A 15364-nucleotide genomic window follows, 5' to 3' on the forward strand; every position below is an offset into this window, starting at 1 on the left:
ATTCCAGATATTGGAATGCGGTTTGCGGCATCGTTTTTCTCGCGATTTTTTACATAAGAAATCGTTTTTAGATTTTCCAATAGTCGAAATTTGCAAATTTTTGCGAAAATTCATGATTAAAACTATACCAAATTTCTCATATCAATATCTCGCTTATTTTTTAGAGTAAACTTGAGTTATTATACATCACTGAACGCAGAATTTTACGCAGATTCCAAATCTGGGATTTAAATTCAGATCCGACAATAAATAACTGAGTTATGGCCGATCAAAGTTTCGGATAGTTGATTTTCATTTTTTCTCATTTTTCCCAATTTTCAAAGTTAAATATCTCGGAAACTATTAGAGATATTGAGATGCGGTTTGCGCCATCGTTTTTCTCGGCTCATTTTACGTTAGAAAAAGTGCTTAAAAGCCCAAAATTCGATAGTCGATTTTTCGCGAAAAAAAATTGCGACTCAAACGATGAAAATTTTTCATTTTTTTTAATTTTTGGCCATAACTCGCAAACTACTTGTCCTATAGGTCTCAAATTTGGCCAGTGGATAGATTTTAAGCTCCTCTTTCAACTGATGCATAATTCAATGCTATTAAACGTCATTTTCATTTTGAAAACATTGATTGAAAATCACCCTAAAATGATGTTTTCAAAACAGTTTTTGGCCAATACCTCGTTTATTTATTAAGCAAACTAAACAAATTTGGGTCTCATTTTACGCAGAATTTCACGCTGAATCCAAAAATATGATAATTTTTTAAAATTTGGCAATAAATAACTGAGTTATGGCCGTTTGAAATTTTGGGTTGTCGCCAGAGGGTCAAATTTTCGAAGGTTCGAAACAATTCATGCTCGATATCTCGGAAACTATTCCAGATATTGGAATGCGGTTTGCGGCATCGTTTTTCTCGCGATTTTTTACATAAGAAATGGTTTTTAGATTTTCCAATAGTCGAAATTTGCAAATTTTCGCGAAAATTCATGATTAAAACTATACCAAATTTCTCATATCAATATCTCGCTTATTTTTTAGAGTAAACTTGAGTAATTATACATCAGTAAACGCAGAATTTTACGCAGATTCCAAATCTGGGATTTAAATTCAGATCCGACAATAAATAACTGAGTTATGGCCGATCAAAGTTTCGGATAGTTGATTTTCATTTTTTCTCATTTTTCCCAATTTTCAAAGTTAAATATCTCGGAAACTATTAGAGATATTGAGATGCGGTTTGCGCCATCGTTTTTCTCGGCTCATTTTACGTTAGAAAAAGTGCTTAAAAGCCCAAAATTCGATAGTCGATTTTTCGCGAAAAAAAATTGCGACTCAAACGATGAAAATTTTTCATTTTTTTTAATTTTTGGCCATAACTCGCAAACTACTTGTCCTATAGGTCTCAAATTTGGCCAGTGGATAGATTTTAAGCTCCTCTTTCAACTGATGCATAATTCAATGCTATTAAACGTCATTTTCATTTTGAAAACATTGATTGAAAATCACCCTAAAATGATGTTTTCAAAACAGTTTTTGGCCAATACCTCGTTTATTTATTAAGCAAACTAAACAAATTTGGGTCTCATTTTACGCAGAATTTCACGCTGAATCCAAAAATATGATAATTTTTTAAAATTTGTCAATAAATAACTGAGTTATGGCCGTTTGAAATTTTGGGTTGTCGCCAGAGGGTCAAATTTTCGAAGGTTCGAAACAATTCATGCTCGATATCTCGGAAACTATTCCAGATATTGGAATGCGGTTTGCGGCATCGTTTTTCTCGCGATTTTTTACATAAGAAATGGTTTTTAGATTTTCCAATAGTCGAAATTTGCAAATTTTCGCGAAAATTCATGATTAAAACTATACCAAATTTCTCATATCAATATCTCGCTTATTTTTTAGAGTAAACTTGAGTAATTATACATCAGTAAACGCAGAATTTTACGCAGATTCCAAATCTGGGACTTAAATTCAGATCCGACAATAAATAACTGAGTTATGGCCGATCAAAGTTTCGGATAGTTGATTTTCATTTTTTCTCATTTTTCCCAATTTTCAAAGTTAAATATCTCGGAAACTATTAGAGATATTGAGATGCGGTTTGCGCCATCGTTTTTCTCGGCTCATTTTACGTTAGAAAAAGTGCTTAAAAGCCCAAAATTCGATAGTCGATTTTTCGCGAAAAAAAATTGCGACTCAAACGATGAAAATTTTTCATTTTTTTTAATTTTTGGCCATAACTCGCAAACTACTTGTCCTATAGGTCTCAAATTTGGCCAGTGGATAGATTTTAAGCTCCTCTTTCAACTGATGCATAATTCAATGCTATTAAACGTCATTTTCATTTTGAAAACATTGATTGAAAATCACCCTAAAATGATGTTTTCAAAACAGTTTTTGGCCAATACCTCGTTTATTTATTAAGCAAACTAAACAAATTTGGGTCTCATTTTACGCAGAATTTCACGCTGAATCCAAAAATATGATAATTTTTTAAAATTTGTCAATAAATAACTGAGTTATGGCCGTTTGAAATTTTGGGTTGTCGCCAGAGGGTCAAATTTTCGAAGGTTCGAAACAATTCATGCTCGATATCTCGGAAACTATTCCAGATATTGGAATGCGGTTTGCGGCATCGTTTTTCTCGCGATTTTTTACATAAGAAATGGTTTTTAGATTTTCCAATAGTCGAAATTTGCAAATTTTCGCGAAAATTTATGATTAAAACTATACCAAATTTCTCATATCAATATCTCGCTTATTTTTTAGAGTAAACTTGAGTAATTATACATCAGTAAACGCAGAATTTTACGCAGATTCCAAATCTGGGATTTAAATTCAGATCCGACAATAAATAACTGAGTTATGGCCGATCAAAGTTTCGGATAGTTGATTTTCATTTTTTCTCATTTTTCCCAATTTTCAAAGTTAAATATCTCGGAAACTATTAGAGATATTGAGATGCGGTTTGCGCCATCGTTTTTCTCGGCTCATTTTACGTTAGAAAAAGTGCTTAAAAGCCCAAAATTCGATAGTCGATTTTTCGCGAAAAAAAATTGCGACTCAAACGATGAAAATTTTTCATTTTTTTTAATTTTTGGCCATAACTCGCAAACTACTTGTCCTATAGGTCTCAAATTTGGCCAGTAGATAGATTTTAAGCTCCTCTTTCGACTGATGTATAATTCAAAGCTATTAAACGTCGTTTTCATTTTAAAAACATTGATTGAAAATCACCCTAAAATGATGTTTTCAAAACAGTTTTTGGCCAATACCTCGTTTATTTATTAAGCAAACTCAACAAATTTGGGTCTCATTTTACGCAGAATTTCACGCTGAATCCAAAAATATCATAATTTTTAAAAATTTGTCAATAAATAACCGAGTTATGGCCGTTTGAAATTTTGGGTTGTCGCCAGAGGGTCAAATTTTCGAAGGTTCGAAACAATTCATGCTCGATATCTCGGAAACTATTCCAGATATTGGAATGCGGTTTGCGGCATCGTTTTTCTCGCGATTTTTTACATAAGAAATGGTTTTTAGATTTTCCAATAGTCGAAATTTGCAAATTTTCGCGAAAATTCATGATTAAAACTATACCAAATTTCTCATATCGATATCTCGCCTATTTTTTAGAGTAAACTTGAGTTATTATACATCACTGAACGCAGAATTTTACGCAGATTCCAAATCTGGGATTTAAATTCAGATCCGACTACAAATAACTGAGTTATGGCCGATCAAAGTTTCGGATAGTTGATTTTCATTTTTTCTCATTTTTTCCAATTTTCAAAGTTAAATATCTCGGAAACTATTAGAGATATTGAGATGCGGTTTGCGCCATCGTCTTTCTCGGCTCATTTTACGTTAGAAAAAGTGCTTAAAAGCCCAAAATTCGATAGTCGATTTTTCGCGAAAAAAAATTGCGACTCAAACGATGAAAATTTTTCATTTTTTTTAATTTTTGGCCATAACTCGCAAACTATTTGTCCTATATCTCAAATTTGGCCACTAGATAGATTTCGAGCTCCTCTTTCGACTGATGTATAATTCAAAGCTATTAAACGTCGTTTTCATTTTGCAAACATTGATTAAAAATCGCCCTAAAATGACGTTTTCAAAACAGTTTTTGGCCAATGCCTCGTTTATTTATTAAGAAAACTCAACTTATTTGAGCTCATTTTACGCAAAATGTCACGCTGAATCCAAAAACATAAGAATTTTTGCATTTTCGTCGACAAATAGTTATGGCCGTTTGAAATTTTGGGTTGTCGCCAGAGAGCGAAATTTTTGAAGGTTCGAAACAATTCGTACCCAATAGCTCAAAAACTATTAGAAATATTGGGAAACCGGTTGCGCCATCGTTTTTCACGCAATTCTTTACATAAAAAATAGTTCTTTGAACTTCCAAAAGTCAAAAGTTGCAGTTTTTGGCGAAAATTCATGACTAAAACTATGCCAAATTTCTGATATCGATATCTCGCTTATTTTTTGGAGTAAACTTGTGTTATTTTCTTTACGTTTATGCAGGTAATAATAATAAAAAGAGAGTTGTTTTTAGATTGTTTCATTTCAAGAGGATTTAACTCAATTATGATAAAAAAACAATCTGGAATAGTCAAGGAGGTGAAAAAAAATCATACCATCATATTTTCGCTGCTTTTTTTGACGAACGCTCGTGCGTTATAAATATAAAAGCCCTGTGGAAATGCGTGGTGTGTCAGGATTTATGTGTTTTAATCCATCCATCAGCGTGTAAAACCAAACAGAATTGCGGGAGGTTTTCATTAATTACGCCATTGTTAGTTGTTTCACCTCTAGTATTATCAAAGTCTATGCGAGCTCTAGGTTATTTTTAACCCCTGCGTGACGTTTATTATGCAAGCTTTTGTCACAGAATTAAAGTGGTAAATAAATTATAAGGGTGGTCGTTAGGGGCCACCAATATGCTTTTCGGAGCGATATCTGTGCCGTCTTAAGGACACCCCGCATCAATTTTGGTTCATAAAAGATTTGTGCTCTTCGGAACGGTTCTTTCACCTGATCGCGTTTTTTTTTCCTGCGGAGATACGCCTATTCCTATCGACGAAGATACGTAGTCTGTAATTTAAAATGTAGCGGTTCTTCTATGCTAGTTACACAACAATGAGTAATTATTTAAGACGCACAGTAAAGGAGGGTCCATTGGCTGACATTTGATCTTTCACCTCGAAACGGTTAAAAATTCGCGCTTTTGTTATTATTAGACTACTTCCATTCAAACAAACCGAATATAAGAAAACCTCTCTGCCTTTTAGCTCGTCTAAATCCGAAACGATCATCGATTCCATCGATTGGAGGCAGCTTGACGTCAAGCCATAAAACAAGGTGCCCATTATTCTTGTTCGACGTCCTAATTTAAATCACCTTTTATGCAAAAATGAAGAAATATCTGCCAACAGGCCAAAAAATATCATCCTCGACTAACCCCTTTTAGTGCTGCTTAGCATAATGGAAACCGATTCGAAATTAAAAAATCGGCACCCCGCACGTATTGAATCGAACTTTTCCAAACTTCAGGAGATGAGAAAAAAGTTCATTCAAAGCGGAAAGAGGCTCGTACTGAAAAACTTTCATGAACTAATCTCCTCTTTGTTGATGACGAATTTTTGAGCAAATTGAAGTATATCAACGAGTAATTTACTAACTGTATTTCCACTGACAGGGATTGATGTTTTGAGAAGGTATATTTATTAAAATTTCCATCGTTATATTGCAAAATATTTCTTTCGGCGAGTCACGGTTTTTAATGCCAGCTCTTACACTGTAAACAATGAAGCGTTTCGGGGGGAGCAGTTTCCATTATTTCTCGAAAAAAGAAAAACTATTTTTAATTTGCGTCTATGATAAAGGAAGTTTACTCTTTACATGTTTACTTTTACGAGTACGTTGAACGCAACGTTTGACATAAATAATAAGGGTGGAAATACTATGGGAAAAATTCTCCAGTAAAAAACTAAATGGCTAATTAAAATTCCGCAACGCTTTCTTTTACCTCTTGCGCCGTAAGAATATGATAAAACACACGCTGTAAAATTTTTTACGAGCCATAATTAAAAAGAAGCGTTTCGCTAATTTTGGTAATTTCCAACGGTGAATGTTATCGTCCGGCTGAGACGATAAAATCGAGACAAGGAGGGATTTTTCCAGCCTGCATCCACATCAGAGTTTAATTGGCAATTTCCCTTTTCTCCAGCATTGTTGGAATACATTCAGCACGCTGCATTTTTCCGAATGAAAATTTGATTTATACTCGTGTTTGGCAGACATGTGGTCATGCGAATGCTGATCTGTCATAATAACGAATGTCTCTCCTAAATTGATTGATCCAACGAATAAAAACATTGGCGCAGATGTTGTTGTGTATTTCATCCTTGAAGTCGGCGAATCTGACGGATGAGATATTAATTGGTTTGTTTTTTCGTTGCGGTATTTTGAACGAAGATTATTGACATTTTTTTGCTGCTCTTTTTAGAAATATACAGTACGGCGAGATGCTGTAACATTGTTATACACCAGCTGTGCTCTCTGATTATCCAGCTCATCCACAAAAGGAGAATATAGCGGAGTCTGTCCCGTTTGACAAACGCTCCAAAGAGGAAATAAAAAGACCGATTTCCATTTTTGTACAAAGATTAAAACTTAATAATGAATAATGGACTCGACTTTGTACCGAACGACGTAATAATTAAACCAAAAAAATCACCAGTATTTTAATAAAACTGACTTTTTCGTTCGCTCGAGTTATTGACCGAGCTAATATCAAAGTCCTTGATCCCTAGTCCTAGTGCTTTCCGTGTAATTTCATCCGTTCGAACCTAATTGTTAATTTAAAGTTTCTCAAATTTAATGAATACGCCGACAACTTTTTATCTGACAGCGGCGAAAAGAAACATTCTTTTCCTTTTTTTGTATCGTAACCGCACATAATGGCTGTCCTAATATTAAATTGAAAAAACGTCTTGAATAGGACTGAATAATAAACGTCGAAGATTTTTCACCAGAATCCCACATGACATGCGAATATCAATAACACACGCCTGAAAGATTCTCGACATTGGCAGTGTGGCCCAAAGCAATGAAAGGCGTAGCCAAACTATTGACCTCAGGATCAATCAAAATTTCAGGCAGTTTTTAGTTTCGTCACTAAATAAAATTGTGTGGTAAATATAATTCTTATGACTGTCGTGTAAGAATTTTGCCACGTATGCCAAACTTGAAGGAAGACGAAGTTTTATCATCCCTTAGAAAAACCGACATATGGGAAGAGAGACAGTGATTTATGTCTGCAATGGCTCTATTCTGATATATCGACTTGTGCGAAATTACAACTTATCTGGCATTCGGACTTGTGACAACCAAGTCGAACTTTGGAACGGCGATAAGCGTAATTCACACTAATAGGGCGTATAAAAGTTGGGCAGGAAGAAGTAAGAGTACTTACCTCTTCGGGATCGATATATGCACTCGGTCCAGATATCACAGGATAAGGTATAGGCAAACCACGGCTCTGAAACAAAAAAAATCAAATTATACGTCCCTCTTCCCAAAAACCCACGCCAGTTATTAACTAACTACTTCCATCAAAGATTTATTATTTTAAATTAAAACGTTTGGGACCCACAAACCAGTTTTTAGAACGTTCTAGGTATCAATTTAAAGAAAAAATATCGCACCTGAAGCGAGTGTTTAAAATAGTAGTAGTAGTAATTATAAATCTTGCACTACTTTCATCGCCAAAACGGACGATTTAGACCTAAAAAAAGCAAAGAACTAGTCAGGAGTTTCTCTGGGTTATATTTTGGCCCGAGGTGGAACACCAGTTTTTGTCACATTTCCGTTTTTCTCTCGCAACCAGTTTTTTCCGCAAAAATGTAACGAAGTACGATTACTGCTTTCTACTTCAAACGCGGTAAATGAAGATTCTTTCTCATCGTTAGATAAAACAGAATTTACCACGCAGAACGTCGACACCACGGATAAACTTCTTGTTTGAAAGATACTGGCGGTTGATGTCCGCGTTATTGGCTTGATAACAAGTCAAGTCCAGTTACCTAGATAATAACATAATACAGAAAAGAATATCTTTTAGAGGTGCTCTGCAGTTCCCCGAAAGACTAAGTGAGGGCATAATTATGGTATAGGAAAAATTAATCATTTACTCGGTATTACGAAACACGTAAAAGCGTAACTTTATTTTTTAACTACTAGCTTAAGAATATGTCATAATGTCGTCTGCTTCCGAAACTGTGAAATTAAATTTCGCTCCTACAAGTAGACAAAAAAGCGTAATTTGGAGTGCCTATATTACGATAAATATTCAATCGGGAACTAAAAACGTTCAAACCAGAAAATTGTCTTTTCGTCCTTGCTATACAATTTCAAATAATTAAAGGTAGTAATAACTTAAAACTATAAAAAAAATGTAGAAAATATTAACAAACATATAGTACATTATACAGAGGCATCAAAAATGAGGGAAATTGAAAGAAAATGAGAGAAACTAAGAAATAACCAATTTAAAAAAAAATCTATAATGTTCAAAAAGTAGGTATACAGAAGGTCTTAAAAAATTAGAACGAATCTAAAGTAAATCAAAAAAAGAACTAGAGATTCCAAAGACAATTTTAAGAATAATCCAATTTGAATTAAATTGAAATTCAAGCGAAAATTTGAGGACAATCCAAAGCGAATCTAAAGTACATAAATGTAAAAAGCCTAAAATGTAGAGAGAATTAAAGTATCTAAAGAAAATTAAAAGAGAATACCCTATAAGAAAATTTGTAGAGAATCTACGGGCAGAAAAACTAAAAAACACAAAAAAAAATAGAGAAAATCCAAAATTAAATAAAATCTAATTTGATTTCTTAACAATGTCCTTCAGTATTTTTGTTTTTATTTAGTTTTTCAATATTTTCAGTGTTTATTGTGATTTATTAGTTAAATTACCTCTGCCCCATTAGAAAAGTCTAGAGAAAAAGAAACAAATTTTGGAAATTTTATTGAAAGAACTAAGAAAGAAAATCCGAAATTTTCAATTAAAATCTGTAATTCGGCTAGTTTTAATGTTAAAACAGTATAATTTTGATACATAAATATCTAAAATCTACTAAACACCTGTACCAAATTTCAAAATTATACAGCAAAACAGACGAATTTTGGAAATGTTTATTTCCCAAAGTATCAAAAATGTGCAAAAATTCGCATCAAAATCCCAAATTTTAGATAGAGCATTGAAAGAGGAAGCATCAAATTTTAGAATTAAATAAAAAATTAAAAGTTTGTATTAAAATCCGTACTTAGGGTAACTTTAACGATAGAGTAATAAAACCGACCATTAATGATTCATTCCAATTCCGGGAACCAGCCAAACCGAAAACTTTTTACGTCACAATTCCAATAAACATAACAAATCGATTACTCTATAAAAAACAAATTCAATACACGATCAATCGGTGTCATTCAACACCTTTCTAATACACACAATAGAAAATTAAGATCGCTGTGTAATCCAACCTCCTCGGTAGTTTAAAGAAAAACTCTGCGCCCGAAGAATGGCTTGGTAATGCCAGTCTGACTATTAAATTCATAATAGGATAATGATACGTTTATCTTAAAGCTAGGTAAAAGGAGTCTTGACAGAAGAATCAGTTACGCAATGCCTAAGAAAAATCCAATTGGTACTGCTATCAATTACTGTGGTTCGTGATCGGTCGATCCACCATATGGCGAAGTTGGTTCGTTGGTTGTCAACACCTACCGGTGTTTCCATGTCGCTTTATTATTTCACACCTTTTCCGTTTTGTTTACTGTTCAACACGAACGCATACGTGATCTGAATGTTTTCAACATCATAATGTGCAAATTTACTGTGTCGAATTACCAATTTTATTATTGGCAATGCTGGAAGTCACTCCGGTCTTCTTACGCAGTAATGATAATGACCCATAATTGCTTCTTGCAGACATTTTTTCTTTCAAAGTCTCGAACAAAGCTAGAATTTCCTCTAATTAAACACGCCCTGTCTACTTCCGATGATTCCTGAAAAAGCTTCATGAACCGAACAGATTTTAAACCAAATAATCTCAAACGACTCAATTAAAATCTTTCGAAAGATTCGGGAGTGCTCCACGTAATTTAAAGTCCATCAATCTTGAAACAATGGAGTGAAAGTAATAATGAGTAATTCTTGTAAAAACGTAAAAACTTCTTACAACATTAATAGATCATCAATCAAAAGGGTAACCGCCCTGACAGTTTTATCTTAGTTTCTCCAGGATTGAAAAATTCCCATATTGTATGAATCGAATTCCACATTGATAACGGACCCAAAGAGTAATTCCATCCTACGCAGATTTTGCACAGAATGTTAATAACTTTAATCCCTTAATGTACCCTTCGCGCACTCCGGCCGTAATAAATTTCGCAGGAATTGACCTGCAACGCCTAATATTACCAAAAATACTTCGACTAAGTTATTTTTTAATTAATGGTCTGTAAACTTGCCCCGAACGACTCTAATTATGCTGAAATAAAAGGGGTGAAAAAGCAACGCAAGAATATGATTAGAATGTCGCAAAAATCGGTTGAGGTCGAATCGACCTCGGAGACAGAATCTCAGCGACTTTCATTTCAAGCTCAATGGTACTTAAAGTATGAAATTGTTGGTATTTAATTAGACGTAATTAACAAGGCTTTCAACCTGAATAATTTATAAACCCATTAGGCATTCCTTTGTTCCTGTTTTAACAATTGAAACTCGGAAAAATTGGAGTAAAAAACTATGTCATCTCTGATATTCCAGTGGTGCGAATGAAGCAGAACGCTGTAATTATGAATTACGACTTTTTTATACGTTATTACAACGCACCTGATTCAGATTTATATTAAGAAGCGAACGAATGAAGAAAAATGAATCTCAGTCTCACACTACATAACCATCAAGCATGGAGAAGAAAAATCGCGAAATAGACGTGCTCAGCGCTCTTTATAATGGACGGAATTAATGTTCTGTGGAAAAGATGAAGCATAAAGTCGCCGAAGAGATAAGTGGAATATTCTGTTGATAAAGAAAACCGAGCTAAGGAGAAACACGAAAAAATTCCATTTTAATTGTGAGCTACTCGAGAACTCAACCGTTGAGCAAAAATTTTATACACAAGTCAAGATAAACGAGCAAAGCTTTCTGCCACGCGAACCTACGAAATATGTGGGGTGCGGAAAAATCTCATTTTTTCATTTGGGGAACTTTGACGACTGAAAAATTAGAATTAGAGGCGAAGGTGGAGATGCCAGAATTCAATTCGCCTCAGAGTATTTCAGAGGAGATGAAACGGCGTTTCATCTGAATTTGAAATTTCTTTCAATCGCGCGTTATTAATTTTGTCTTGCGATCAACAGGAGCCAAATATTACTGTCAAAGAGTGATTTTCTTGCTTTCGGGGTCAGTTTTCCGAAATCCGGGGCCCCCGGAGCTTTTTATCGTCGTGAAGCAATATATGAACCGAAAATCGCCAAGTCCGCTCATCACGCCTAATGAACTTTGTATAAAGTGGGATTTCTTTGGAAATATGTTCTGGTCATTACTAAAACGTTGCCCTCACGATCTGATAATTTAGCGTTAACAAAGACTCCTCTCGCAGCCGTAATAAATTAATTCGTAGATACATGACACGCTGGCAATTTTTCTTAGAGCCATTACCTAATTCCACACTCAGAAAAACAATTATAATTTCGTTATGTTGCTTTTGATGAATTCCATAATTGTAGCCTGCGATTTTGATTATCCAAGTGAAGAATTATACAGGACGTTCGTAATTTTGCCCGCACTGTTTATGTTCCGGAGTGCAAGTCAACAGCTCGTAATTTTATTAGCATAGCTAATATCGTGATCGCACACTCCTTAGCCCCATCGATCGCTTCTTTCTTTCAATTTCCACTCTCTTCTGACATTCAATTTCTCATAATTACTTCGCTTTCGACTTTGGGGGAGTGCAGGTCTCCAATGGTTACGCCACTGCATTAAACCATCCGCGAAAAGAATCTTAAAATGATTGGTCGGCGGATTCGCGTGACGAACCTCACTTAGATCCATGTTTTTATGTCCATTGTTTCTGTGAAATTTGTCGGTTTATCGTTGGATCTTTCGTGATATCGTGATAGTGATAATGATAACTTAACACTCGGCAAACACTCTTTTCGTAATATGGAATTCTACACGAATCAATACGCGTCTTGAAGGGCTTCGACAGCGCGACAATTTGTGGTGGCCTGAAAATTAATTAAAATTGACATGTCTTAATTGAAAGTGTTAAAAAAGAAAGACTTCTATAATGTCCAAGAAAATATAGAGAGGGAATTTAGAAAGAATCTTTAATGAGAACTTAGGGCCTCAACGGACCTGAATCTGCCTCTGACCCTAAAGGTAAAATGCACCGTCATCACCTGGAATAAAAGCGGACATAAAACGGCATCTTGGGTAATGTCCAATTATGTGGTCAAAAAATGAATCCCCCGAAAAACATTCCTTTTTTTATTATGAAATAAATATAAAATGAGGGATTTTATACCTTCACATGCGTACATCGATACGAGTACGGAACACTGTAAAATATTCGTTGAAGAATCCAGTCACGGAGTCCTTTCGTCCAGAAATTTCTTTTGTTGTTTGGTGTTTTAAAGGTCTAATTAAAGCATTTTTGAATTGATAAAAATTGTAACAATGTACCTAAATCTATTTTGGTGGATAATTTATTTTTGTGTCAAAGTTCCAAGGTCGATATCTCGCTTACTTTTTAAAGTAAACTTGTGTTATTATCGCCCATTTTACGCATAATTTTGCGCAGATTCCAAAACTGGGTTCGAAATTCACATCCGACAACAAATAACAAATAACAAATAATTAGTCTATCAAAGTTTCAGATAGCTGATTTTCATTTTGTCAAATTTTCAAAGCTAAAAATCTCTAAAAATATTAGATATGAAGAATCGCTTTGCGCCATCGTTTTTCTCGCGATTTTTTAGATAAAAAATAGTTCTTAAGTTTTCTAGAAGTCGAAAGTTGGAGTTTTTCGCAAAAATTCATGACTAAAACTATGCCAAAATCCTGATGTCGATATCTCGCTTATTTTTTAGAGTAAACTCTTAAGTTATTATACATCAGTAAACGCAGAATTTTACGCAGATTCCAAATCTGGGATTTAAATTGAGATCCGACAACAAATAACTGAGTTATGGCCGATCAAAGTTTCGGATAGTTGATTTTCATTTTTTCTCATTTTTCCCAATTTTCAAAGTTAAATATCTCGGAAACTCTTAGAGATATTGAGATGCGGTTTGCGCCATCGTTTTTCTCGGCTCATTTTACGTTAGAAAAAGTGCTTAAAAGCCCAAAATTCGATAGTCGATTTTTCGCAAAAAAAAAGGCGACTCAAACGATGAAAATTTTTATTTTTTTTTAATTTTTGGCCATAACTCGCAAACTATTTGTCCTATAGATCTCAAATTTGGCCAGTAGATAGATTTTAAGCTCCTCTTTCGCCTGATGTATAATTCAATGCTATTAAACGTCATTTTCATTGTGAAAACATTGATTGACAATCACCCTAAAATGATGTTTTCAAAACAGTTTTTGGCCAATACCTCGTTTATTTATTAAGCAAACTCAACAAATTTGGGTCTCATTTTACGCAGAATTTCACGCTGAATCCAAAAATATGATAATTTTTTAAAATTTGTCAATAAATAACCGAGTTATGGCCGTTTGAAATTTTGGGTTGTCGCCAGAGGGTCAAATTTTCGAAGGTTCGAAACAATTCATGCTCGATATCTCGGAAACTATTCCAGATATTGGAATGCGGTTTGCGGCATCGTTTTTCTCGCAATTTTTTACATAAGAAATCGTTTTTAGATTTTCCAATAGTCGAAATTTGCAAATTTTCGCGAAAATTCATGATTAAAACTATACCAAATTTCTCATATCGATATCTCGCTTATTTTTTAGAGTAAACTTGAGTTATTATACATCAGTAAACGCAGAATTTTACGCAGATTGCAAATCTGGGATTTGAATTCAGATCCGACAACAAATAACTGAGTTATGGCCGATCAAAGTTTCGGATAGTTAATTTTCATTTTTTCTCATTTTTCCCAATTTTTAAACTTAAATATCTCAGAAACTATTTGAGATATTGAGCTGCGGTTTGCGCCATTCTTTTTCTCGGCTCATTTTACGTTAGAAAATGTCGTCAAAAGCCCAAAATTCGATAGTCGATTATTCGCGAAAAAAAATTCCGACTCAAACGATGAAAATTTTTATTTTTTTTTATTTTTGACCATAACTCTTAAACTATTTGTCCGATAGATCTTAAATTTGGCCAGTAGATAGACTTTGAGCTCCTCTTTCGACTGATGTATAATTCAAAGCTATTAAACGTCGTTTTCATTTTGGAAACATTGATTGAAAATCACCCTAAAATGACGTTTTCAAAACAGTTTTTGGCCAATGCCTTGTTTATTTATTAAGAAAACTCAACAAATCTGGACTCATTTTACGCAGAATGTCACGCTGAATCCAAAAACATGAGAATTTTCAATTTTCGTAAACAAATAACTGAGTTATGGCCGTTTGAAATTTTGGGTTGTCGCCAGAGGGTCAAATTTTCGAAGGTTCGAAACAATTCATGCTCGATATCTCGGAAACTATTCCAGATATTGGAATGCGGTTTGCGGCATCGATTTTCTCGCAATTTTTTACATAAGAAATCGTTTTTAAATTTTCCAATAGTCGAAATTTGCAAATTTTCGCGAAAATTCATGATTAAAACTATACCAAATTTCTCATATCGATATCTCGCTTATTTTTTAGAGTAAACTTGAGTTATTATACATCAGTAAACGCAGAATTTTACGCAGATTGCAAATCTGGGATTTAAATTCAGATCCGACAACAAATAACTGAGTTATGGCCGATCAAAGTTTCGGATAGTTAATTTTGATTTTTTCTCATTTTTCCCAATTTTTAAACTTAAATATCTCAGAAACTATTTGAGATATTGAGCTGCGGTTTGCGCCATTCTTTTTCTCGGCTCATTTTACGTTAGAAAATGTCGTCAAAAGCCCAAAATTCGATAGTCGATTATTCGCGAAAAAAAATTCCGACTCAAACGATGAAAATTTTTATTTTTTTTTATTTTTGACCATAACTCTTAAACTATTTGTCCGATAGATCTTAAATTTGGCCAGTAGATAGACTTTGAGCTGCTCTTTCGACTGATGTATAATTCAAAGCTATTAAACGTCGTTTTCATTTTGGAAACATTGATTGATAA

General features: G+C 34.0%; 1 protein-coding gene across 1 annotated transcript in view; it reads right to left on the minus strand.

Annotated features, from left to right (window-relative positions):
• Positions 1 to 15364, minus strand: part of Sesn (Sestrin) — a 103104-nt gene that overhangs the window by 80972 nt on the left and 6768 nt on the right. The window contains exon 3 of the mRNA XM_088050876.1: positions 7480 to 7545. Coding sequence (XP_087907002.1) covers positions 7480 to 7545 — 66 coding nt within the window. The remainder of the gene's footprint in view (positions 1 to 7479; positions 7546 to 15364) is intronic.

The sequence above is a fragment of the Gnatocerus cornutus genome, chromosome 2 (assembly GCF_029298725.1).
Source record: "Gnatocerus cornutus isolate USDA-ARS CGAHR chromosome 2, icGnaCorn1.1, whole genome shotgun sequence".
Classification (NCBI taxonomy): domain Eukaryota; kingdom Metazoa; phylum Arthropoda; class Insecta; order Coleoptera; family Tenebrionidae; genus Gnatocerus; species Gnatocerus cornutus.